This window comes from Canis lupus, chromosome 11 (genome assembly GCF_011100685.1).
Source record: "Canis lupus familiaris isolate Mischka breed German Shepherd chromosome 11, alternate assembly UU_Cfam_GSD_1.0, whole genome shotgun sequence".
Lineage (NCBI taxonomy): Eukaryota > Metazoa > Chordata > Mammalia > Carnivora > Canidae > Canis > Canis lupus.
The window spans coordinates 52,251,979-52,277,858 of NC_049232.1; the positions used below are offsets into that span (position 1 = coordinate 52,251,979).

The 25,880-nt window shown below is 36.9% G+C and overlaps 1 protein-coding gene across 5 annotated transcripts in view; it reads left to right on the forward strand.

Moving 5' to 3' along the window:
* Window positions 1–25,880, forward strand: part of LOC611901 (phospholipid-transporting ATPase FetA-like) — a 123,527-nt gene that overhangs the window by 14,134 nt on the left and 83,513 nt on the right. For 4 of the 5 annotated variants that reach the window (XM_038552727.1, XM_038552730.1, XM_038552729.1 and 1 more), the window contains exon 3: window positions 15,347–15,424. In XM_038552727.1, the coding sequence (XP_038408655.1) occupies window positions 15,347–15,424 (78 nt within the window). Of the gene's footprint in view, window positions 1–11,197; window positions 11,256–15,346; window positions 15,425–25,880 lie in introns of all 5 variants that reach the window. The other variant, XM_038552728.1, reaches the window with a different exon arrangement.

Genomic DNA, 25,880 nt, shown 5'->3' on the forward strand with positions numbered 1-25,880 from the left:
ATGTCCTTTGTGACATAACTCTTTACGGTCCTCATCCTGTCTTTCCCTAGACAGAAGTGATATACAGAAGTAGCTTCTGTTATTCCACTGTTGTATAATTACTTTATGTGTTTGTCTTCCCTCCTAAATAGTGAGCTTTTTAAGGATAAAGATTATGTGTTCATAATTTCCACTTTCCCCATAGTTCCTGGGACTGGGACATTGTGGGTATTTAATAAATGATAGAGGTGTTAATATAAATAAGGTATATTTTGACAAGGATTCTGGCTAGATGACTATACCAAGGACAATCTCTTCAGATGGCTAAGTGGTAAAATGTGGATTAGGATTTGATTCACTTAAATGATGAATTTATGTATTCAGCCTATGGTATGGCTCATTACCCTTAAGAATCTTCTCTTTCTTAATTCTTAAAAAAAAAAAAAAAAAAAAAAGAACCTTCTCTTTATTTATTTTATCGTTGTTGTTTTGGGTTTTGTTTTTTGTTTTCTGTTTTGTTTAAAGTAATCTACACTCTCCATGGGGCTTAATTTACAAACTGAGATCAAGAGTTGCATGTTCAGCTTATTGAATGGCCCAGGCAACTTGAAGAGCCTTCTGTTTGTAAACTACATTTTCTTTGGATCCTGCCCATTTCCCTTTCTATCTCATTGTCTTTCATCTTTCACCTGGAGTTTGTAGGAAGTAAATAGTGACTGAAAAGCCAATTGTTACTCCACCATCTCTAAGATCTTGGAAATAAGGGAAATTAGATTTGTGACTGAGAATTAAATTGTAGCATTAACATATATCAAGGCAAAGTTATCAAAAAACCACCTTAAACAGGAAAACTGGACACGTTAAGACTTGAGTAGAGATATTTATATAAAGAATATTCATTGAAGCACTATTGGTTAGCAGTGGCAACATACAAACAGGAAAGCAAGAAGCATATTTTTTTGTGTCTATCTAACTGTCCAAGGGAGAGAATATAGCCAATCAACTTGAACATTCCCATCTGTGGCCTGATGCTATTAAACCTTTGAAAAATGCACTTTAATTTCCCTACCACAAATTCCATGTTCAAGCAACTTTCTTTCTGATTATGACTCATTACTCAGGTGTATCTTTTTATAAGGAGAAAATGTCTCAACTTCATACCAAAGCAAATATTATTCTCACTATGACAGTCAATCTATTTCATTGCAAATAATCATCTACCATTCTGGTTTTATATCAGCCTCTGAACTCTTTTTAATGTTAGTTTGAATTGTGGATTCTATCTCAGTAGAGAACCAAAACCAAGTTTCTGAGCCTAAAAGCTGAAGTCTAGATCCTGTACTTCAGTGAATTCAACAAGATAAATTCTACTTTGTTGAATTTTACCTCATGTAGTTGTCAAAGGAACCCCTCTACACCTTCCCCATTGCCAGTGCCTTAATTTATCTGTTTATTATTTTTCCTCTGGATTACAATCATAGCATCTCAGCTCATCTTCTGGTCATCAGTCAAACTAGACTCTACACTGATACATCTTTAAATCCTAAGTGTCAGGGCACCTGGGTGGCTCAGTGGTTTAATGTTTGCCTTTGGCTCAGGTTGTCCTGGGATCAAATTCTGCATTAGACTTCCTGCAGGGAGCCTGCTTCTCTTTCTGCCTATATCTCTGCCTCTCTCTGTGTGTCTCTAATGAATAAATAAATAGAATCCTTAAAAAAAATGTTTTTTTTAACCCTAAGTCTCATTACATTAACTTTTAAAGTATTTAATGACATTCTGCAATGTACTATGTTGTTTCATATGTTGTTACTCAGCCCTGTCTGGAAAATTCTATCCCCTATATTCATTAAGCTAACTTATATTTATACTTTAAGACTCAGCTGAGGATCTGCCCCAAGAACTTTACCTGACCCCAAAATCTAGTTTAGATTCTCCTCTTTAGCACTTCCATGATACCTCATCCTTACCTCTATCATACTATCCACTGCACTGTAGAGCAATTGTTTACTCATATGGCTTCCCTACAGTGATTTGTTCAAGGCAGTGATGGGTATATTGTCTGATTCTTTTCTATATTCCCTAGCTCTTAGTATAATACTTGATTATTTCTTAAATGAATTTAAGAACCTCTCATAACTTTATTCATTTCATTTAAACTCCAGCAAGTTTCTGCAGTCTCCTTTCATCTCTTCCAATCTGCACTTCCTTCTTGATCCTTGAACATTTATCCCTAGCTACTTTTTCCCCACTTTGAATGTCATGCTCTGTTTCTTCAGAGCCGTATGACCAACAAACCACCATGTGTGCATGTGTATCCATTAACGAATGAGGTTGTCAGGTATCACTAAGTTTGTGAAATATCATTTTAATATATAATTCCTCCCATGGAATATAGTATGACTGAATAAAAATAATTTAGATAAAATGTAATTGAAAATGTAGGTAACCTCTGGCTCTTAAATGAAAATTACTACACAAAGGATACCAAGTAGACCAAAAAAAAAAAAAAATATATATATATATATATATATTTGAGATGCAAATCCTAAGCAATTGGCTAGGCTCACCCACTACCTTAATGCTTCATACTACACAGAGCATCCAATTGAGATTTATACTTCAGCAAAATCACTCTTAAGTTATTTTCAGGGATGCCTGGGTAGCTCAGTGGTTGAGCATCTGCCTTCAGCTCAGATCATGATACTGGGTCTGGGGATTGAGCCCTGCATCAGGCTCCCTGCAAGGAGCTTGCTTCTCCCTCCGTCTATGTCTCTGCCTCTCTGTGTCGCTCATGAATAAGTAAAATCTTTAAAAAATAACAAAAAATGAAGTGATTTTTAGGGTGTTGTGAGCTTTCAAGATTGTTTACAGAAGTTATACAAACATTAAATCTGAGAATGGTAGGTTTACAGTACTACATGTATATGCTAGGCTTAATGATGTTTTAAAACAATGTAAGTTATGATTGTTTTTTACCTCAAGTGTACAGGTATTTCCCTTTATTCAAAGGACTTATGAATTTCTGCCTCCTCTAGGAAATCCTATTTGGAAAAGGCAGTAAATGAATGCTCTCTTTACAGATACCTTTTTAATTATTTATAATTTTAAATTATTGAATAATGAATGTGATTGCATTAGATTTATAGATTAATCTGAGGGATAATTTGTATTTCTGCAATGTTGAGTCTCCCTATCAAGAAACATGGTATTTTTAAAAATTAATTCAGATCTTCTGTAGCTCTCTGTAAAATTTTGTATCTTAAGCTTATTCCTAAATATTTTAAATTTTGTTGCTATTTAAGTGGTACTCTCTCCATTATTTTTTCTAATTAATTATTATAAGTATCTAAAAAGACTATTTCATTGTAAATTTATTGTGCAACTGGGCATTTTACCAAAATCTTGTTATTTCTAATAATTTCTAGAGTCATGGAATAGTTCTAAGATTGGAAAGGGCAGTGGAAATTTTCTTGTCCAACTTTCTCATGTACAGATAAGACTCAGAGTAGTCCAAACAGGTTTGAATTGAAATCTTAGATCTTATGAATCTCTAGACATTGAGTTTGACAAAATATGGTAAAGAAGTGAGGGAGCAAGACTGAGACAACAGCCTACTAAGGTTGGATCTCTCAAATCTGCATCTTGATGTGGTTATAACCAATCCAAGCTTTACAAATTCAGAAATTCAACATACAGCTTGTCTTAGGAGTGACCAGGGGTTAGGAAATCAATTCACTCCTTTCTTTCTGGAAAGACTAATTTATCAACAAGACAGCTAAGTTGGAAGTTTCACATGGGAAATCTAATAACATCCAGGGCATTGTCTTCTCCCGGCTAGCTCTACCCAGGAGACCAAATTAGAGATCCCAGAATTATAGCAAAGAGAAACTGGATGTTTTATATGGTATTTACATTAAGGTGTGGTATTCTGATAATCTGATAAGCTTTACTGTTCTAATGATGATATTACATAAATATCTAATGCTCTATCTTTCCAAATAACTCTGATAAGCACTACAATCAGAGAACCCTTTCCTCAGGCAAAGGCTGAAAGAGTGATAAATGTTTCAGTATCTTTTGTTCTAAAAACTGTCATTCCTTCACTCTCTCCTGACCAACCTGTTAGTTTTAAAGAGTAGCGCTTCTCTTAGATTAGCTCTATTTTAACTTCATGGCTTCCTTTCTAGAGAGGAACCCTAAGCCCCTTGCTGAAATGGATTTGGGCTATAATTTAATCTTACCAGTTTGCTTGCTTGCTTGCTTGCTTATTTACTTACTTACTTACTTACTTATTTGGGGGAGGAGGAGTAGAAGAAGAGGAAGAAAGAGAATCCCAAGCAGGCTCCATGCTCCACACTCATTGTGGAGCATGTGAGATCATGAACTGAACCAAAATCAAGAATCAGATGCCCAACTGACTGAACCACCCAGGGACCCCATCATCTCTTAAGTAGATTACTTCAGAAATATTTCCATATATGGGTTAGACATTTATTAATGTTGATTCTTGTTAACTGCCTTTCAAGGGCATAAGTGGGTATGTTTAAAAATCTGCTTCCTAAATTCAATATATATACCTTTTTTGGGTCCTATAGCCTCCCTATCAAACATAACATAGCTTGACATCAACTATAAAACTGATCACTAAGCACAGCCTGAAATTACTGAAATTCAGGGATTGTTAGGATTCTCTGTTAGGGTGGAGTTACTGAGGAAGCCTGTAGGAATTAAAAATCATGTGCAGGGATCCCTGGGTGGCGCAGCGGTTTAGTGCCTGCCTTTGGCCCAGGGTGCGATCCTGGAGACCTGGGATCGAATCCCACGTCGGGCTCCTGGTGCATGGAGCCTGTTTCTCCCTCTGCCTATGTCTCTGCCTCTCTCTCTCTGTGTGACTATCATAAATAAATAAAAATTTAAAAAAAATCATGTGCACATGCTCAATCTTTTGTTAGAACTGTTACTCTTGCTTTAGACAGCATTTGTCTGGTTGGGCTTAACTGACGGGCTACCACGTGATTTGGAATTCTTGAACTAGAATGAAAATATGTAAAGTGAATGTCAGTAATGATATTGGAAATATCTGAAAGATAAATTGGAGAATTGAAATTCCTAAAAGAGTATGAGGTCAAATAAGCTTGGAGTTGAGTGCATTTAGGCAGCAAAGGTAAGATGTCCTAGATCTACACTGAGAAACTAGTAGAGTGCTCATAATTCATTTTATTGGCTGCTGCTCATACAGTAAGTAAGTGGATCAGCCACTTTTAGGGCTCAGGACCCTGGACACCTAGTGCAGTCACCACAATTACCATATGCTGGAAGGTGAGGATGGCACTATATTAAGTAGCACGCTCAAGTACTAGGTGTTTATTCATTTCAGTACTCACCAGCTGGGAAGAGATAAAGATAGAACTTATGCAGGCTTTACTTTTGGCTCTCACTTGCCTCCAAGACTTATAGGAATCTATAGCAATTTAATGAATAAAGGAATTTATAAATAGAGCTGTATGAAAATGTAGAGACCATCCTAAAAGAATGATTTTTTTCTGCAATGGAAGTATTTAAGCAAGGCAGCCAGGGTTGCTAAACACAAGGAATGACTGCTCTGGAGGGAGGATGATTAGGTATCTCTCAGTCCCTTTCGAGTTGTGAAATTCTGTAATTTCCAGGATCAGAGTAACTCTGAGAAGCTATCCAAGATCCGAGGTGGCTCCTAGCACAGACATTTTTTTTTAAAGATTTTATTTACTTATTCATGACAGACAGACAGACAGAGAGGCAGAGGCACAGGCAGAGGGAGAAGCAGGCCCCATGCGGGGACCCAATGCGGGACTTGATCCCGGATCTCCAGGGTCACGCCCTGGGTCGAAGGCAGCGCTAAACCACTGAGCCACCCGGGCTGCCCTAGCACAGACATTCCTTTTGGAATGGAGGGCAATTCTGAAATTGCTCAAGTAATTATTTTTACTTGGGCTTAGTTTGATTTAGTTCACTCTGGTAATTCAGTGACTCTCCTTAGACACAGTAAAACCCCTTATGATATGAGAAAACCACTTAGCAACTCCAGTTGGCACTCTGGTCCAGGAATATTCCCAGTTTAGTCTCAAAGCCAGCATTTCCTGGGGATATAAGGGGCAGGAAGCCTAATTAATGCTGGAGTGACAAGCTCCCACAGCTTGTTGACCTGGTGGCATTAAGAATGTTCTGCCTTCTGCTATGGAGTAGAGTAGTAGAGTACAAATTACTAGCAAAGAACTGACATGTGGGGCCCAGAAAATTCCTAACAATTTAGAATTTTGGATCCTGTGAATCACAGATACTCCCCACTTCATGGCTGCCACATGTATATCTAATAAAGTAGAGCAGGGTGACAGGCATTAAGGAGGGCACATGTTGACATGAAGACTGGGTGTTATACCATATGTTGGCAAATTGAATTTAAATAAAATAAAATAAATAAAAAATTATGTAGGGCAGCTTAGGTAATTAAGCTAAGCTAATGTGTCTTTGGATTGGTTTTAATTGAGAGGTGTACAGATCCCAGAGCTTATTTTAAATATCACTAGACAAAGTTTTGTATTCTTTATAGCAATTGTCTTGATGAAGTTATCACATCTTATAACTTGTATTTTTCAGAAAGGCTATTATTCTTAATAATTACCTATTGCTTGTCTTCATTCTTTTTTTTCAAGTTTATCCAATCCCTTACTTAGAAGCCAGGCTCTGTGTCTCTTTAGAAGACACAGAAATTAGTTAGACATGTTCACACCAGCCAATCCGATAGAGGAGATAAAATTCAGAAAATAATTATGATACAAGGAAGAACAAATGATTAGGAGAATAATACCAATGAAGTAAATGGCAGTTGTGGTGAGTTATTTCTGGATCAGAGAAAGGGAGAAACTAGATTGGATTCATGAAATTTGAGCTTATCTTTGTTAAGATAGCCTGAAGGATTTTGACTGATAAGAGTAAGGGCATTACTCTCGGAAGGTGAGTAATGGCATAGATACAGGAAAATCTGGGCTGTATTTAGGGAATTGTACATAGGCCAGTTTGAATAAAGACAAATAGTGGAAAAGAAAGATGAAAGAATAGAGTTCAAATAGCATCTTGAATGTGTGGCTGGTATCTGGACTTCATTCAGTAATCCATGGGAAGCCACTGTGGGCTTTGAGCTGGTCAAGAAGACATGATCAGTGTTCCACTCTGGGCAGCAGTGGATAGTTTATAAAAGCCAGAAACAGATAACAGGGCATTGAATCCAGAAGGAATGTAAAAAGAATCTGAAATGGTATAGTTGGGAAGTAATAGCTTTAAGAGATCCTCAGATGGAATATTTGGACCTGGCAGGTAATCAGAGGAGGAACTGAAGGTGATTCTTAGATTTCATGAACACTTTAAAATAATAAGATCAGAGAAGGTGAGAAACATCATTTTGGAACATGATTGTCCTGAGACACTAGTGAGCACCTAAGAGGAAATGTCCAACAGTATGGGTTTGGGACTAAAGATGGTTTTAGGAGCCAGGGGTAGTGATGCAATGAGAGGATTTGATATCATAATTCAGGGAAAGCGCACACAGACAACAGGGATGAGAACAATCCTTTGGGGAATAGCCCATGTGCGAGGCACTGTAGAAAATGCTTGGTATACTTTATATAATCTTTGCAACCAAGGTGAGGCAATTATCTTCATGTAAGAGATGAAAGACTGAAGTTCAGAGTGATTATCTCATTACCCAAAGGTTACGTATTTAATGAGTGTTGGCTCGAGGGTTTAAATTTAGGTCAGCCTAACTGCTATGTCACATTGCAAAGCAATCAAAGAGGTATGGGAAGAAAAATGAGGAAAATGAATTGTCATGAGAACAAAGAAAGAAATGAACTATATGATGTCCATGGGATAGAAAAGACTGAGGTAAGGAGATGAATGTCTTCAAATGGCTCCCAGGAGCTCCAGCTTTTGCTAGGAATTGGTGCCAAGGCCACATAGATGGCAGACTTAGGTATATTAAGAAAGGCTGCCTGGGACTTTGAACTGTGCTTGGTCTAGCTAGAGGTTGAGTTCCATCTGCAATTGTACATTTTAATTTATTCAAACACTTATCCTAGAAGCATCCAGATGATTTTCCAACTTTGTTTTTAGCAGGAGAAATTTCTTTTTTTAAATATAAAATATAGGAAAATATAAAATATAGGAAAATCCCAGAAAGTAGTAGATTTATTCAGGTTGAGAGAAAGGAAGTGCCCTCTACATGCTCCTACCCATAACTGTATTTCAGCCCAAGAAACCTGCCTGCTTTGCATAACACCATTTGAAAATCCCTGCTGTACTTTTTCTTTTCTTTCTTTCTTTCTTTCTTTCTTTCTTTCTTTCTTTCTTTCTTTTTTTTTTAGAAAAGGAAGTGATTATTTTTATGGATTAGAAAACTGAAGGAAAAAGCCATTTGCTTTAGAGACAAATAATTTAGGAAGAAACTGTAGTATTTTGTAGGTTCCTTTTTACAGGAAAGGATTTTGTATTTTAAGTTTATTTTATATCAATCTTTATTTTGTTTTAAACCACCTGAAGCTAATTGAAAGGTTATTAGAGGTCCATAAATCACCTTTGGAAGAAGCAGGTTGTAAATCATGGTACTAAGATTTATTTAATTTTATATTATATTTTATATTTTATATTATATTATATTTATTTAGCACTTTAATTTCCTTATCAAGAGGAAACAGAAGAAAAAAAATCCACAAGAAAGCAATGTGGCAAGTTCTTAAAAGCCAAGAAGCTGTTAGAAGTAGAAAACTGAAGGAAATTTAGTAATTTAAATGGCCTCATAGACTAGTGGATGTTTCAACATCCTCCCACCCCTCCCAGAATTTTATTTTATTTTTTAAAGATTTATTTATTTATTCATGAGAGACAGAGACAGAGAAAGAGAGAGGCAGAGACAGGCAGAGGGAGAAGCAGGCTCCATGCTGGGAGCCCTATGTGGGACTCAATCCTAGGTCTCCAGAATCAGGCCCTGAGCTGAAGGCAGTGCTAAACCACTGAGCCACCCGGGCTGCCCAACCTCCCAGAATTTTAAAGAAGATTCTTGTTTTTCTAAAGTGTTTTCCTGTCAGAAAGTAGTTGTGATTGAAATAAAATGAAGTGGGAACTATAACTGAGAATAAAGACAGAGTATGGAGCGCTGTTGAGTTTTGGACTGTGACTCTTGAAAGCATTTTGGGGTAAACTTAATTTTTCTGTGTATGTGCTTCTGTTGCTTTAAAAAAAAAACTTTTGTTAGGTTTGATGAGATTCATGTGATATGAATTGGGATAGGGAACCTGATTTCTGGAGTAACGGGATTTGTGCGTTGGTTATGATAGCTAACTCTGAGAAACCTTAATGGAATAGACTGAAAGCTTTCATGATTTTATACAACAGTTGGGGGAAAAATAGCTCTTAGTTTTATCAGGGGATGATGGGCACATCTGGTTCTGTGTGAGAGTCCTATCCTCAGATTCCAATATGCAGAAATTTGTTCCTTTGCTGGTGAAGAACTCTATTCTCTGAAAGACAGATTTGTTCACTGAGAGCCAGTTATGACTTATATGCATGCAGTCTATGACATTCTAGTACTAAGAGTCATCAACTATGCTAGTATCACAAATACACCACTGCCAGACATGATTGTGTTTATTATAATTTATGTAGTTTTTGGACTGAACTAAATATAAAGACTTTTTCCAAACCTTTATACTTACTAAATTTACTATTTTTTTGTGTGTATAATAACTGGAGGAATGCAGAATGCTGGAAGCACAGAATCACAGCTAGGGCTTAAAGGAACTCGAAGTTGGTTTGCACTGTTTTGCCAGTTGGAAGACTGGGAATTGATAGTTCCATACTCCACCCTGAGCCCCAAGTTTCAGTAAGGTTGTCTTTATTTCTATGTTATATGACTCATTTAAGGTCTAGGCAGCTTAGAGATTATCAGGTGAAGATGGGACCTGTTATTTCTACCTTTGATTCTCAAGTCTAAATGAAAGAGTTTTAGATCCTATAACCATGACTTTTTTTTTTTTTGAGAGAGAGAGAAAGAGAGAACATGCACACACATGCGAGAGTTGTGGAAGAGGGGAAGGAGAGAGAGAATCTCAAGCAGTCTTCATGCTCAGCTCAGGGCCTGACATGGACTTGACCCCATAACTGAGATCATGATCTGAGCTGAAATCAAGAGTTGGTTGCTTATGGAGTCACCTAGGCTCCCGTATCCTATCACTATGGTTTATAGAAGCTGATGCTATTCCTTGATTTCTCTTTGAGACCTCTTCTTATGACTCTAGTGTTTTTCAACCTTCTTTTTAAAAGGTAATAAGTCCCCCCCCCCCCTCAATATTTAGTCATTACAAAAAGAAAAAAAGTAAGTTTACAGTGGAGAGTTTTGGCAGACATCATCTTAACCATGCAAGCTAGGCTTATGTCACCAGGAATACACATGACAGCATGTATCCCCTAATAGGATGCTCTGAGAAGGGCACATCAGATAAACTCAGGTTGAGGCACACTCTACAAAACAGTTGGGCAGTATATTTAAAAAGTGTCAAGATCATGAAAGACAAGGAAAGAATCAGGAACATTCACAAGTTGAAGAACACATACAGCTAAATGCAATGTAGGATCCTGGATTGGGTCCTGGAGGAGGCGGGGACAAAAAAAAAGGACATTAGTGGAAAGAAACGGTTAAAAAACAAACATTTCTGGACTTCAGTTTATAGTATTATACGAAGGTTAATTTCTTAGTGTATAATTGCTCCATAATGGTATGTAAGATGTTAACATAAGAATACAGTGGGTAAAGGGTATATGGAAATTCCCTATACAATTTTTTCAACTCTTCCCTAAGTTTAAAATTCTCTCAAAATATTTTTCTTTTAAATATGGTGACCCAAATTGGCCTATTCTTTCAATAAGGGTTATTAAAAAATTACTCTCCTGAATAAGATAGGAAGAGTATTTCCTATGATTGGTATATTCACTTTAATTTTTCAGTTCTCTTGTTATTATTTGTTGAATGGATGTAAAGTTTATAACAAATGTGTAACTTGTAAAAAGTAACAATAACATGAACACAGGTGTAGCTTGAAGTTCTCAGTATGCCTTTTCCATGCTCCCCACCCTCTCTCCCTAACTTTTATCCTGAATTTTATACTTTTCATTCTCTTATTTCTCTTTATAGGTTTACCTTGAAAGTATGTGTCCTTAATGATAGAGTTTTGCATAATTTTTAACTTCATGTAAGTGGAATATCATATGTATTCTTTTACAATTTTCCCCTAAATATTGTATTCCTGAAATTTAATCATGTTAATGTGTTTAACTGTAGTTCATTCATTTTTGCTACTATATAGCTTTCCATTGTATGAACATACCGTAGGTTACTTCTTTATTCTACCATTAATAGCTTTTTGGTTGGTTTCTAATTTTGGCTGTTATGAGGAATGCTACCATATATATTCTTGTATATGACATATTATGAGAGTCTCCCTAGGTTATATACAAAAAATGGACTGTCGAGGTTAGAGGGTTAAATGCCCCCCATGAACTCTGTAAGATAAAGCCAAATTGTTTTCCAGAGTAGTTGTCCAATTTTCAATACCATCAACAGTTTGTAAATGTTCCACTGGTTTCACTTTTTCTCTAGCACAGTATTAAACTTTTTTTAAAACCAATTTAGTGGGCATGTATATTAAAAATTTAAAACGCGGGACGCCTGAGTGGCTCAGCGGTTGGGCATCTGCCTTTGTCTCAGCGTGATCCCGGGATCAGGGATCGAGTCCCACATTGGCCTCCCGGCGAGGAGCCTGCTTCTCCCTTCCTTTGCCTGTCTCTCTCCCTCTCTCTCTCTCTCTCTCTCTCTCTCTCTCTCGGTGTCTCTCATGAATAAATAAATAAAAATCTTAAAAAAAAAATTAAAACACTGGGATCCTGGGTGGCATAGCGGTTTGGCACCTGCCTTTGGCCCAGGGTGCGATCCTGGAGACCCGGGATCGAATCCCACGTGGGGCTCCCGGTGCATGGAGCCTGCTTCTCCCTCTGCCTATGTCTCTGCCTCTCTCTCTCTCTCTCTCTCTCTGTGTGTGTGACTATCATAAATAAAATAAAAATAAAATTAAAACACTGCCATTTATTGACTGACTTTTTTGGATCAAGCCCTGTGGCAGACATTTTCATGCCTTATTTAACTTAATCCTCTGATAACTCTTCTTCTCAGTCCTATAATGAAAACTAATGTACTTAGTTTGTAATACAAAAGTACCCCCAACTCTGTCTCTCTGATGAATTTATTTTTTTCCCAAGATTTTATTTTATTTTTTTAATAATTTATTTTTTATTGGTGTTCAATTTGCCAACATACAGAATAACACCCAGTGTTCATCCCATCAAGTGCCCCCCTCAGTGCCGGCCACCCAGTCACCCCCACCCCCTGACCACCTCCCCTTCCACCACCCCTAGTTCGTTTCTCAGAGTTAGGAGTCTTCCATGTTCTGTCTCCCTTTCTGATATTTCCCACACATTTCTTCTCCCTTCCCTTATATTCCCTTTCACCATTATTTATATTCCCCAAATGAATGAGAACATATAATGTTTGTCCTTCTCCGGTTGACTTACTTCACTCAGCATAATACCCTCCAGTTCCATCCATGTCGAAGCAAATGGTGGGTATTTGTCGCTTCTAATGGCTGAGGAATATTCCATTGTATACATAGACCACATCTTCTTTATCCATTCACCTTTCGATGGACACCGAGGCTCCTTCCACAGTTTGGCTATTGTGGACATTGCTGCTATATTTATTCATGAGAGACACAGAGAGAGGCAGAGACACAGGCAGAGGCAGAAGAAGGCTCCTCACAGGGAGCCAACTCGATCCCAGATCCCGTGATCACACCCCAAGCGGAAGACAGATGCTCAACTGCTGAGCCACCCAGGCGTCCCTGACAAATTTATTCCTTAGCGGGTCTTCTCCATCTTGTATCTCCCTAATTTATCTCCTGTTTCTTTTTTTAAAATCTCACTTTGAAAAAATTTGAGGGAAGGTTCTCTGGTTTCCAAGTAATTAGTATCTTGCTTCAGGTCACATTGTCATTAATTATGAGCAGACTGAAATTAAACCTGGTTCTCTAGCTCCTAATTTTTTTTTTCTCTTTTCCTTTCTTCCTCCTTCTCTTCCTTTTTTCCTCCCACATTCCATTTCTTTCTCCCTTTCCTCACATTCTTCTCCTCTGGGTTTTTTTTGTTTTGTTTTTCTTTTCCTCCTCTGAATTTAACAGTTTAAATATACTTTCTAGTTGGCTGCTATGTAATGTGATGTACATGCAGAGAATGTCACCACATTGGGTGAGTTCCTGATTCTAGCTAAACAGTCATTACTCAGGCCCCATTAAGTGCCTTATAACCATTTCACATTCCTAGCTATGATTCTTGTGTGGATTTGGCCAGACTTCCCTCTCAAAGCTGCTGATGGCCTTGTAGGTGATGGAGAGAAGCAGAATTTCAGGACATCCCATCCTTGGCTCTTCTTTCTTGGCAGCTGTAGAAACCCCAAGCCTACTGTGAAGGTGTAGGCAACTTACAATAGTACTGGGTGCCTAGAGAATGGTGATATTATAGCTGAAAATATTGTTAGGAAAACACTGATTCTGTTGACAGAGGAAACAGACATTGGGTTGGAATAAACCTTGTAGCCAACAAGCACAAATAATTTTGTTTGGCCTGCACAATATTTAATTTTCTTTCTTTTTCATTTGGATACTTTTATAGGAACTCTCCAATTTGTCACAGTAGCCAGAATTTCATTTCCAATTGTTTTACATCTAACTGCTATTAACTTCCTGGCTTCTAAAGTTATTTGATGCAACTATGCCTAGATTATTGAAATATGAATTTTATCCTTTAAATTGTTTTTTTATTTTAAAGATTTTATTTATTCATGAGAGGCACAGAAAGAGAGACAGAGACACAGGCAGAGGGAGAAGCAGGCTCCATGCAGGGAGCCCAATGTGGGACTCAATCCCGGCACCCCAGGATCACGCCCTGAGCCAAAGGCAGATGCCCAACCGCTAAGCCACCCAAGCGTCCCAAAATAAGAATTTTATCCTTAATGAGGTCACTTGAGCCTCACAGAGAGCAGAACTAGTTGGAAGATACATTGTTACTCCAAATCACAGTTGTCCAGCTAGTTTTTTTTTTTTTTTTTCTGATAGCTAAAGATCTTTTGGCTAGAAATAACCTTTTACTTAGATTACATTTCCCTAAAGATTTGAATTTTTTCCCATCTAATCCTGTTTGGGATGATTAAGATGAAAACACCTATAAGGTTTTCTAGTCTTTGCTTATCCATACTTAGCGGCTTGGGAGACCTGAAAGAAACTTATTAAAATATACTTTATTGATCTTTTCTGGGTTGAGTTAAGGAGAAAGAGGGGCATTTGTGTGGCTCAGTGGTTGAGTGTCTGCCTTTGGCTGGGGTCATGATCCCGGAGTCCTGGGATTGAGTCCTGTATCAGGCTTCCCACAGGGAGCCTGCTTCTTCTGCCTATGTCTCTGCCTCTCTCTGTGTATCTCTCATGAATAAAATAAATAAAATCATTAAAAAAAAAAAGGATAAAGAGAAGAGTTTTCCTGTGTATCAAACTCATGGGGTTTGATAAAGTATAATTTTCAAAAGGTTGAAAAACATGACTCATATAAATACAATGAGCAGGTGTCAAATATTTTATTGAACTCACTGATTAATGAGGTAATCAGTAAGATGTTAAGACCAATTCAAATGAAAATGTAAGAGGTAAGTATTTACAGGCAGTTTTATAAAAAAAGGTTAAGAAAGATTTCTGAATCATACATAAAACTAATTGAAGTCCTGTAGTGCCTAAGTCATAGTCTTTGAGGTTATCTTTTTCACCAGACATAAAATATTTTTATCCCCATGGGATTAAAATCTATAAATTAATCTCTGCCTACAGAATTATAAGATACTTAAATAAACAGAAAATTAATCAAAGGCAGAAATCCAGAAGTGGTGCACTAAGAGACCACCCAATAATTCTTTTGCCTGTTTCCAACGATCTGTTACAGATTTTTCTGACAAAGTGTAGTTATTAGCCTAGATTTGATTGCCAGAAAGTGGAATCTGTTTGCCAAGCTTTGAAATTATAACTTTCTGATGAACACGTATGAAATGAATTCTAAAATTTAGCATATATGTCTTAGAGGTAGATTATTTTGGATTTCAGAGAACAAGTTCCAAGTTTCTTAAGCACATATTTAAGTGAAATGGTATTGGAATGAGAAATTCTGATTCTGAATATTTTTATTTCCTTTACAGAAATTCCATGGAATTATAATTGGTACTATTCTGCAATGTCTCTATTTGAAAGCAAAAGTGAGGACAGACAAAATGAAGGTGGGTGAACTCAGTAAATATCTAAGTCTGTATGTCATTATTGCCTCTAAAAAGCAAATGTGTGTGCATGTGAGTGTGCATATGACAGATAAAAAGACTGGCCAATCTATCAGTCAAACCACCAATCTACCAAACAACTTACCAGGAAAGGGAATATATTTTGCAGAAGTAAATACTTTGTACTTACAAAGTACAAGCCCTACTGTTTGGTTATCTGAAAATTCTATTTGAGTAGTTCCAGTCTTTTACCTTTTGTACTTCTATTTCTATTTTCATTTTATTTTGTACTTTTATTTGGAAGCTCACCAGAAAGGTCTGTGTTCCTTTTCCTCTCCCCATCCTTCACAACTGCCTTCTGCTAAAAAGAAGTGGTCATTTTGAAAAGAGGTTGCTGAAATGGGTAAGGTTATCCTTTGCAGCCTCTTTGTGCCTAGAGCAAATAGATCTGACTATGGTGCTAGGATTTCTATACCAATTCCATGCTCTCCTGTGGTGAATGCAAGTACTTAGGGAGCTGGGGTAATCACACCCAAGCCTGATATAAGAAAAAGAAATTCAAAAAAAGAAAAGAAAAAGAAATTTTTTCTGACATGAAATTTTCAAAAAGGAAGCCAGAATGTAGTTCTATATTTAGAACTGCCTGACATAAAAAAAAAAAATTCTAACATAAAACTTTGAAAAAGCAAGCCAGAATGTAGTTCTATATTTAGGCTTCCTTTTGAGGAATGAAGAAGGTGTAGAAAATGAAATTAGGTCACTGATTTTGGGTCATATTAAACGTTTTTTATGCCATTATGCAATTTTCTGATTCCTGGAGGGAACTCATTTCAAGAGCACAAGCCCTAGTTCCAGAAAGAATTCCATCCCAAAGGTACAGGCATTAGTTCTAGGAAGAAGAAGTCAGGGACCATCCCAACTGAAGGAAAAAACCAGAGAGTCCTTTCCAACTTTCAGAACTGCTAAAGGAAAGAAGGCTAGGGAAAACAAGTTAACTGACCAGTTTCTCCTGTATCTTCTTATGAACATAAAATCTGGAAGAGCAGACACTCTAGGCAGTAGTAAATTCAAGGCAGAAGAAAAATGTGGCAATCATCAATAAAGACTGATATACTTATTCAACAAATATTTATTGATCACCAAATGAATGTGAGCTACTGTGCTACACGCTGGCAATATAATGGCAACAAAACTCAACAGAATCCCTATTCTTGTGGAAATTAAGGTTTAGTGAAAGACAGCCTTTAAGTGATAGCACATCAAGTAATAGCACAGAAAAATATCAAATTATATCTACAATAAATGCGATGAAGTAAAAATCATATGAGGGGCGTAGTGGTTAAGGACATGGACTCGGGAGCCATACTGTTTAGGTTTGAATCCTAGCTCTGCCACTTACTACATTATCTTGGGCAAATCTCTTAATTTTTCTATGCTATAGTTTCTCATCTATGCAACCAGTCTAACAATAATGCTACCTCATAAGTATGTTGTGAGGATTAAATGAAGCAATATTTGTAAAGCACTTAGGACAGTACCTGGTACAGTAGTTTATATAAAAAATAGTTAATAGGAGCTTTGATGCTTTTGTTGTTATTGTTGTTCAGGAAGGTAATTAAGAACTTGAACATTGATAAAATTATTTCTGAAGTTATTTCAAAAGTCCAAAGTTTTGCCAGTGAAACATAATTGAAAACACTTTTCCTGGCCTGCACCCCTTTGAGTAAGCTTGGCCTACCAACTACGATAGAGTTATTGCTTGTGCTGTTTTGAGCAGTGAGCAATTAATACTGGTTCATCCAAGATGTTGGCCTTTTGACTTTAGTCAACAAAATAAGAGTGGCAAACCCAGTAATTTGGCTTCTGCCCTTATCTAGGCTATCAGCCTATTCTGTTTGGAAAACTTACAGTACCTTAAAGTGAATATAGACTGGTTCTAGTATCTTGCTTATCTACCCTTTCCTTTCTATTTTTCACCACTTTCTTAGTTCAGGCTGTCATCATTTTGAAGTGTTGACTATTATTACAGCAATCTTTCAAGTCGTTATATCTGTAATCTGTTCCTCTATAAATCTGTCATATAAACCTTCTGAAATTCCAATTTTATTGTATTCTTCTCTGCTCAAAATCTTTCTGGGATTCCTTGTCAGCTACTAATCATTTTAAGGTCATAAGCCTAACATTAAAACCCTGACTTTATAGTCTTGTTTCCTGCCTCCTTTAGACTCTTCTTACCTCTGTACTGTCATAAACTTGTCTAATATCAATGCAAACTTTTCATTAGGTGCATCTTCCTACCTACATGCCTGTCTCCTATATTTATATTGGACCTATATTTATTTTTCTAGGTTTAGTCCAAGTTTTTTTCCATGAAGCCTTCTCCAGCAATTCCAGCCACTGACTTTCCCTGCCCCATCCCCCTCATTATCTTTCCATCTTGAATTCTTACAGTGCTTGGCCTTTGCAGTTTTAAAAAATAATAGCCTTGGGACGCCCAGGTGGCTCAGTCAGTTAAGCATCTGCCTTTGGTTCAGGTTATGATCTCTGGGTCCTGGGATTGAGCCCTGCATTGGGCTTCGTGCTCAACAAGGAATCTGCCTCTCTTTCTCTTTCTCTCCCTTCCTCCCTCTTTCCCTCTCTCCCTTTGCCCCTCCCCACTGTTCATTCTCTCTTTCTCTCAAGTAAATAAATCTTTTCAAAAATAAAAAAATAATAACCTTATTGAGGTATAATTTACATGCCATAAAATTACCCTTTTAAAGAATACAATTTAATGATTTTTTTAAATAATGAACAGAATTGTACCACTATGACCATGATTTAATTTTAGAACATTTTCATCACCCCAATAAGAAACCTCATACCTATTAGCAGTCACTCCCAATTCCTGCCTTCCCCTGCCCCTAGTAACCACTAATTTATTTTCTATCTTTATCGAATTGCCTATGCTGGACACAACATAAATAGAATCATATAATATCTGGGTTTTTGTGACTGGCTTCTTTCACTTGATATTTTCAAGGCTCATGTTGTAGCATGTATCAGTACTCCATTCCTTTGTAAGGCTGAATACCATTCCAATATATGTATATACCACAATTTATCCATTTACCAGTTGATAGACATTTGGGTTGTTTCCATGTTGCGGCTATTACAAATAATACTGCTATAGCCATTAATGTATAAGCTTTTTTGTGAACATATCATTTCAATTCTCTTAGGTCTCTACAATTCATTTTAAGTCTTATTTATATCCTATTTTGAATTGTTGCTTTGCTGTTTGGGATATATCTTGTATAATTCTACTAAATTGTTTGCCTAGCACAGTGCCTACAGATTTCCCTCTGTTCTGGAAAGTAAGTATGTATACATTTATATATATAAATACCCTGAAAAGGAAGAGATGCAAAGGATATACAGCAATCTGTTAATGGTGCTCTCCTTGGGAAATGGAGAAAGAGAGGAAAAGAAACTTAGTTTCTCTTTATATTTCTGATTTTAGATCTTTTACAGTTAAAATATATTTATGTATTATTTTGGATTATTTAAAAAATCATTAAAGAAGATAGTATAATCACAAAGGGAAAGAAGTTGGAGAAACTAAAAGGAAAGGGCAGAAAAAGAAAAAAAGGAAAAAATATGAAGGAGGAGGGGCATAGATATTATGGCATTTAGAGCAGAAAATTAATCAGAGCTTTAGTAATAGAATCCTATACAATACCACTTTTAAACACAAAAAAGTAGACGTACATGTTACATAACTGTGAACATACTACAAACCATTGATTGTACATTTTATTTTAAATAAGTGAATTATGTGGTATGTACATCTCAATAAAGTTATTTAGAATAAAAAAGACATCTAAAGTTTTTAGAGTTAGTTTCTAGAATTCTGTTTCTTTTTTTTTTTTTTTAAGATTTTATTTATTTATTCATGTGAGACCCAGAGAGAGAGAGGCAGAGACACAGTCAGAGGGAGAAGCACGCTCCATGCAGGGAGCCCGATATGGGATTCGATCCTGGGTCTCTAGGATCGGGCCCAGGCTGAAGGCGGCCCTAAACTGCTGAGCCACCCGGGCTGCCCTAGAATTATGTTTCTTTAGAAAATTTAAAGCAACAAGTGAATTTGTAGGAACTTTTCCTGACCTCAGTAACAGGAGCAGGGTAAAAAGATAAAATACATGATTCCCAATTAAATTTGAATCTCAATAAATAATAATTTTTAAGTGTAAATATGTCCTATGTAAATATTTGGGACATGCTTTATTTTTGTATTTTTATTTGCTAAATCTGGCAACCCCAAAGGGAATTAAATTTTGAATCTCTTAGAGTGAAGTTGCTTCTTTAGCATCACCATGATTTACTATTAGATCCAGCTTTGTGCAACTAGCATTTTGTTTCTAACTGATAGCCTTTATTGTAAGCTTCCCAACCTCTCCTCTCCTATCCCAAGAAAGGTTTTATGATTGGGAAGCCCTGAAAATGATATCTAGCAGTTCAATCAAACATGATTAATTTTACCTTTACCACATTGATAAAAAAAAAAAATCATGGTTCCACTTTCCAAATGATGTCAGAATGGCAAAGCCCACCACCCAATTTATATCTATGTGGAGCGATATGAATAATATTCCTGTCAGCATCTCCCTTGATAGGAGAAGAAAGAAACCAAAGATCTCCAACAGGAATAGTGGGAAGGGCCTTTAGTTTTGTTTTGGGTGTTTTTTTTTTAAATTTTCAAAATATTTTATTTAAATTCAATTTGCTAACATATAGTACAACACCCAGTGTTCATCTCATCATGTGCCTTCCTTAGTGCCCATCACCCAGTTACCCCCATTCCCCCACCTCCCCTTCTGCAACACTTTGTTGTTGTTGTTTTAAATGATTTTATTTATTTATTCATGAGACACACACACACACACACACACACACACACAGAGGCAGAGACCTAGGCAGAGGGAGAAGCAGGCTCCATGTAGGGAGCCCGATGTGGGACTTGATCCTGGGACTCTGGGATCACACCCTGAGGCAAAGGCAGATGCTCAGCGCTCAAAGCCACCCACGCATCCCAACACTTTGTTTTTTTTTTTTTAATTTATTTATTTTAGAATTTGAGAGAGCATGAGTGGGGGGTAAGGTAGAGGAGCAGAGAGAAAGAGAGGAGAGAGAGAATTTCAAGCAGATTCTCTGCTGAGCATGGAGCCTGATGCTGGGCTCCATCTCTCTGACCCTGAGGTCATGACTTGAGCTGAAATCAAGAATTAGACCCCTAACTGACCAAACTACTCAGGTGCCCCCCCCCTCTTTAGTTTTGATCATGTTCTGAACTGTGCCAACTGACCAATCTTCTATGGCACTCTGTTATTAAATTAGAATTTGGTGGGTGTTTTGTTTTGTTTTGTTTGCTTTTATTACAATTTTGATTTTCCATTTGTTTTATTGCTATTTTATTTTCTTTATTACTATTTTGATTACCCTTTGAGCAATTCTAGTCTTGTTTCTGTTCAACTTGGATAGGAAAGTTAGTGAAGGTATGGAGGGGATGGGCAGAGGCAGAGGTAACAGAAAAGCTGTAGTAGCTCAAGAACTGAACTTCTCATGACATTCCAGACTTTGGTGAGCTTCCTCTCCAGATTCTTTTTTTTCTTAATTAAAAATAAATTTGATTTTATTTTTAAACTTTCAAAAAAATTGTAAGTATAATGCAAAGTATATCCAGAATCTTCTCATCCAGATTCCTAATTGCTAATATCTTACCACATTTGCTCCATCTGTGTGAGTATACATACCACATATATTATATTTATATGTAACATTATTATATAACTATGTATAATAATTACTTATTTTCTGAACCTTTTTAAAAGAATTTATTTATTTGAGTGAGTGAGTGAGAGAAAGCTGGAGTAGGGGGAAGGGGCAGAGGGAGAGAGAGAAGCTGAGCAGGAAGCCCAAGGTGGGGCTGGATTCCAGAACCCCAGGATCATGACCTGAGCCAAAGGCAGATGCTTAACTGATTGAGCCACCTAGGTGCTCCATTTTCTGAGCCTTTTGAGAACAAGTTGCATCCATGATGTCTTACCACCCCTAAATACTTGAGTGTGTATTTCTCCACATCGAGGACATTTTGCTACTTTAACTACCATATAACCCTCCACGTTAGGAAATCAGCATTACTAGAAAACCATCATACAATTTATAGACTCTTATACCCCTGACCTCACCCCCATTTAAATTTTACCAACCTCCCTCATAATGTCTCTTCTTCCTTTCAGGCACACTATACCTTCCAGTAACATGTATTACTGTTATCTCTTCTGCCTCCTCCAGTGCGAAACTGTTCTTTATTTTTCCTTGCTTTTCATGTCCTCAAGAGTTTTACCTCTTTTTTTTTTTTTTAACTTTTTTCCTTCTTTCTTTTTGAGTATAGCTGATGCATAATGTTACATTAATGTCAGGTGTACAACATAGTGATTGGACATGTTTATACATTATGCTACATTTACAAGTGTAGCCTGCATCTATCCTGATACATTGCTATTACAATATTATTGACTATATTCCTGATGCTGTGCTTTTTATTCCCATGACTTATTTAGGAAATACAGGCTTCCTGTTATGGAATGAATAAATCTCTAGGTCCTTTTTGACACTGCACTCTAACCATCCTCTTCAACCATGCTGAATATCCTCCTGTTTGCTGACCTGAGCATAGAAATATCAACAAAGAATTAGCTGAGATTTCTCTTTCAGCCCAGCTGTTCTGTGATTGTGTAGATACTCCCACAAGGAGGAGGTGATTATCCTCCATTGGAGAGGTTTAGACAGAAATCTGAGCACAATTTAACAAAACATGTTTTTAAACATTTACTTGTGTGCTTGTTCATTTGATGAATCTTTATTAAATCCAAGGCCTAATCTTTTTTTTTTAAGATTTTATTTATTTATTCATAGGCACAGAGAGAGGAGAGGGGCAGAGACACAGACAGAGGGAGAAGCAGGCTTCATGCAGGGAGCCCGATGTGGGACTCGATCCCGGGTCTCCAGGATCACACCCCAGGCGGCGCCAAACCGCTGTGCCACCGGGGCTGCCCTCCAAGGCCTAATCTAAGTAATGGGATACAGAGATTTAAAGAAAAAAAAAAAAAGAAAGAAAGAAAGAAAGATAGGATCTCTACCTTTAAGCAGTTCTTTGTTTAGAGGGAGAAGATGATGTTATAAATAAATATGATAAAAGAGCTAAATGTAAACCATGAGACATAGCAGTGAATAGACTGAACCTGAAATATAATGAAGTGGTGATGAGAAAACAAATGAGTTACTGTTTATTCTGTAGGACTACAGGCCCTGACCTTTCTTATGGTGACTCTCTTCTATGTCATTTAGCTATTCTACTTACCATTCCTTAGATGGAGATATCATCTGTTGGCTAAACACCAGATATTTCAGAGATGTAGTCTGAGGAGAGGAAATAGAAGTTTTTTTTTATGTGTACCCAAGACTGGAAGTCATATGGTTAGCTAAATTTACCCGTAGCTATCATGTTTTAGATTATACTATTTGACTACAAAAGGATAAATTGTGATCATTTGGAATCTAAGAAATTACAATATTCGTAAAGCAAACTGATGCTGACTAATCTGACCAGAAATTGGCCAATTATCCTTCCTCTGTCAACTATCCTCACTTTTTAGAGATGGGAAAATTTTAGTCACATAAATTAGGTGACTTGGGTGAAATCAGGTAGGCCTGTTGATCTAGAATGACAACAAGGGGTCATGATTGAGTTTCTATTTGGGAGTCTGATGGTATAAGGAGAGAGGGCCTGGAGAATCTACTAGAAACTTGCACTCCTAAAAATCATCTTACTGCTTTTTTTTCTTAGCTGGAAAATTCCATTTGTGATTGAGTTCCCACTGTGAGCAAGGAGATATTTGCTGAGATCTTTCTAAGCCTGATTGCCACCTGACCAACTGGCCTTCCTCCCTTTTTCTCCCTTCCTCCACCTTCTTCCTGGTTACTTATTTTTCAGTGTGCCTTTTTCTCTAGTTCCCTCCTACAGAGCTCATTTTCCTTTTTAGTTTCTGCTATTTGTTGTCTAGGCTAATCTCCAATCTTCTGTAGTTTTAACCCTTAAAACCTGAGATTGGATTATATCAAGATTGAATAAGAACTAAGTTTTTTCACCCTGGTATTTGAATCAAAATGCTAAGAACACTATTAGACAGAGGCTTCTTCTATTTTAACACTTCCTTTCTACTACCATGCCACCAAGAGATTGAGTAGAGTTCCTCTCCCCAGACTGTGGTTTTTGTACCCTTCCTTCTCTACTGACTAGATCAGCTTTGTATATCCACAGGAGATAGCTTGAAGTTCAAAATCCATTGGGCATAAACCATCAGTGATGGTTATGGACTCTCTTTGACATAGTATAAGATAAAGGACAAAAAATATCAGTTAGTGAGCATTTTTGATGTGTCAGAAATTATATAGGCACTCTAATTAACGTCTCATTTAACCCTTACATTAGCATATTAAATACATTTTACAACCCCATTTTATACATGAGGAAACTAAAGCCCAGAAACAGAAACTGACTTGCTCTAAATCACTTAACAATTTAGTCACAAAGCCCAATCTAGAATAGCCAGAATTTTCTGAGCAATTTTTATGTCAACAGTTGGTCTAAAATGATGCTTTGAAAAAAGAAAATAAATAAAAAATAAAATAAAATAAAATAAAATAAAATAAAATAAAATAATGCTTTGTATGCCTTAATTTATTAATCTTCACAAAAACCTTATGAGTAGGTATTATTATCACTTCAATTTTACAGATGAAGAAAATGAGTCTTAGGTTAAGTAACTTCCTCAAGGCTACATAACTGGTAAGTGGAGGACTGAGATTTGAACCCTAGCAACCTGCTCAGTTGCTCATGTTAACCACTGTTGGAGGCTACCATAGTTTTAAACTCTAGGTCCATTGCACATTTTATAATACCAAGTTGCCTTGCTTCACCAAGATGTCTGGCACTTTCAGTTCAATTATTTTACCACCCACAGTCCAGCTCTGATCTCAACACAGATCCCTTTGAAACCAGGCCTTTACTCAATAAGCTGTAGATTCAACCCTTAGTTACCAAAGATGGATGCATTTTCTAGTCACCTGAGTCTGAACTAGTGTTTGTGACCTTGAATTCCATAGTCCGGACCTCTTCAACTAGACTATCTTTTAGACTCTCCTTGTCTAAACTAATTTCTAGTCTTCCATAGTTCTAACTTCTCATCCATAATTTACATTTTGTCACTCTTGTCTCAGCCAAACAGAAATAAACCCAGAATTAACAAGTAATGGGGAAAACACTTAGTCATCCCAATCTTTTTTCAATGATAGTCACAAGCCCTAGCAAATCGGTGTTGTTGTCATTGTTGTTTTGGTGAATCTTGAATTAATCTTTTATTATCCAGTCTGGAATCTGTCTACCTGCCTTTATTATCTCAAACATGACTGGCTACTTTCTTTCCTTACACTTGTCTTCTGTCTCCCTCAAACTTTGAGTTTCTTCTCCTAGATGATTGTGCCAACTGACATTTTAACCACTTTTCTTGTCATTCTTGTTTTTTCCCTTTTTAGAGACATCTTCAGAAGTCTGACTTTGTAGCCCTCAATTCCTCTTCCTTTCCTGTTGGAAATCCTACTTTCTTTTCTCCTTTCTCTTTCACGGAAGATCTAATATCAAAGAGCCAGAACTAGATGAAGATTACTCCTGTCCCTACTTTGGAGTCTCAGTCTGTCTCCATGAACTCAGGCTCTGAACTTTGGGATCTACCTGCTTTACTTTACTCTCAAACAGGGAGGTTTGTATTAAGTTGCTGTACAGAGCCTGGACTCCATGTACATCTTTGGGGCTGGGGGGGCTTAGAGAGACTAGTCTGCTACACCCAGATAAATTGCTGGAAAAACCTGTTAGACCTTTGTAAATTAAAAAATAAGCAGTAAAAACTAGGATTAAATTTGATAAGAAATGTAAGATTCAATAAGAAAATATTAGAACTTTATGAAGAGTTTTAAAATAATATTTTTAATAAATGGAGAGGCTATGCTGATCTGTTGGGTATGATTAGAGGGGCAAATGTCATGGGGGAGACTGATTTCACTTATCATTGCCTAAACTGATTGAGTATGAACATAGTAGATTAGCCTACTCAGGGATTGAATAACCTTAACACTGGTAGAAACACCAACACTGCCCTGATACTCTGCCCTAATCAGACAGCTACTGGGACCCTAAAAAAGACCCTGCACAAATAGCAAGGGCCAACTAGCAGTTCTAAATCCTAGATGTGACTAAATTATCTGAGCCATACATCTTCCACTTCTTTGGGTAACCTATGCCACAATGGTTAGCTGAAGCTCTTGTATCACAAGGTTGTAAATAAGCTACTAACTAGTCAAA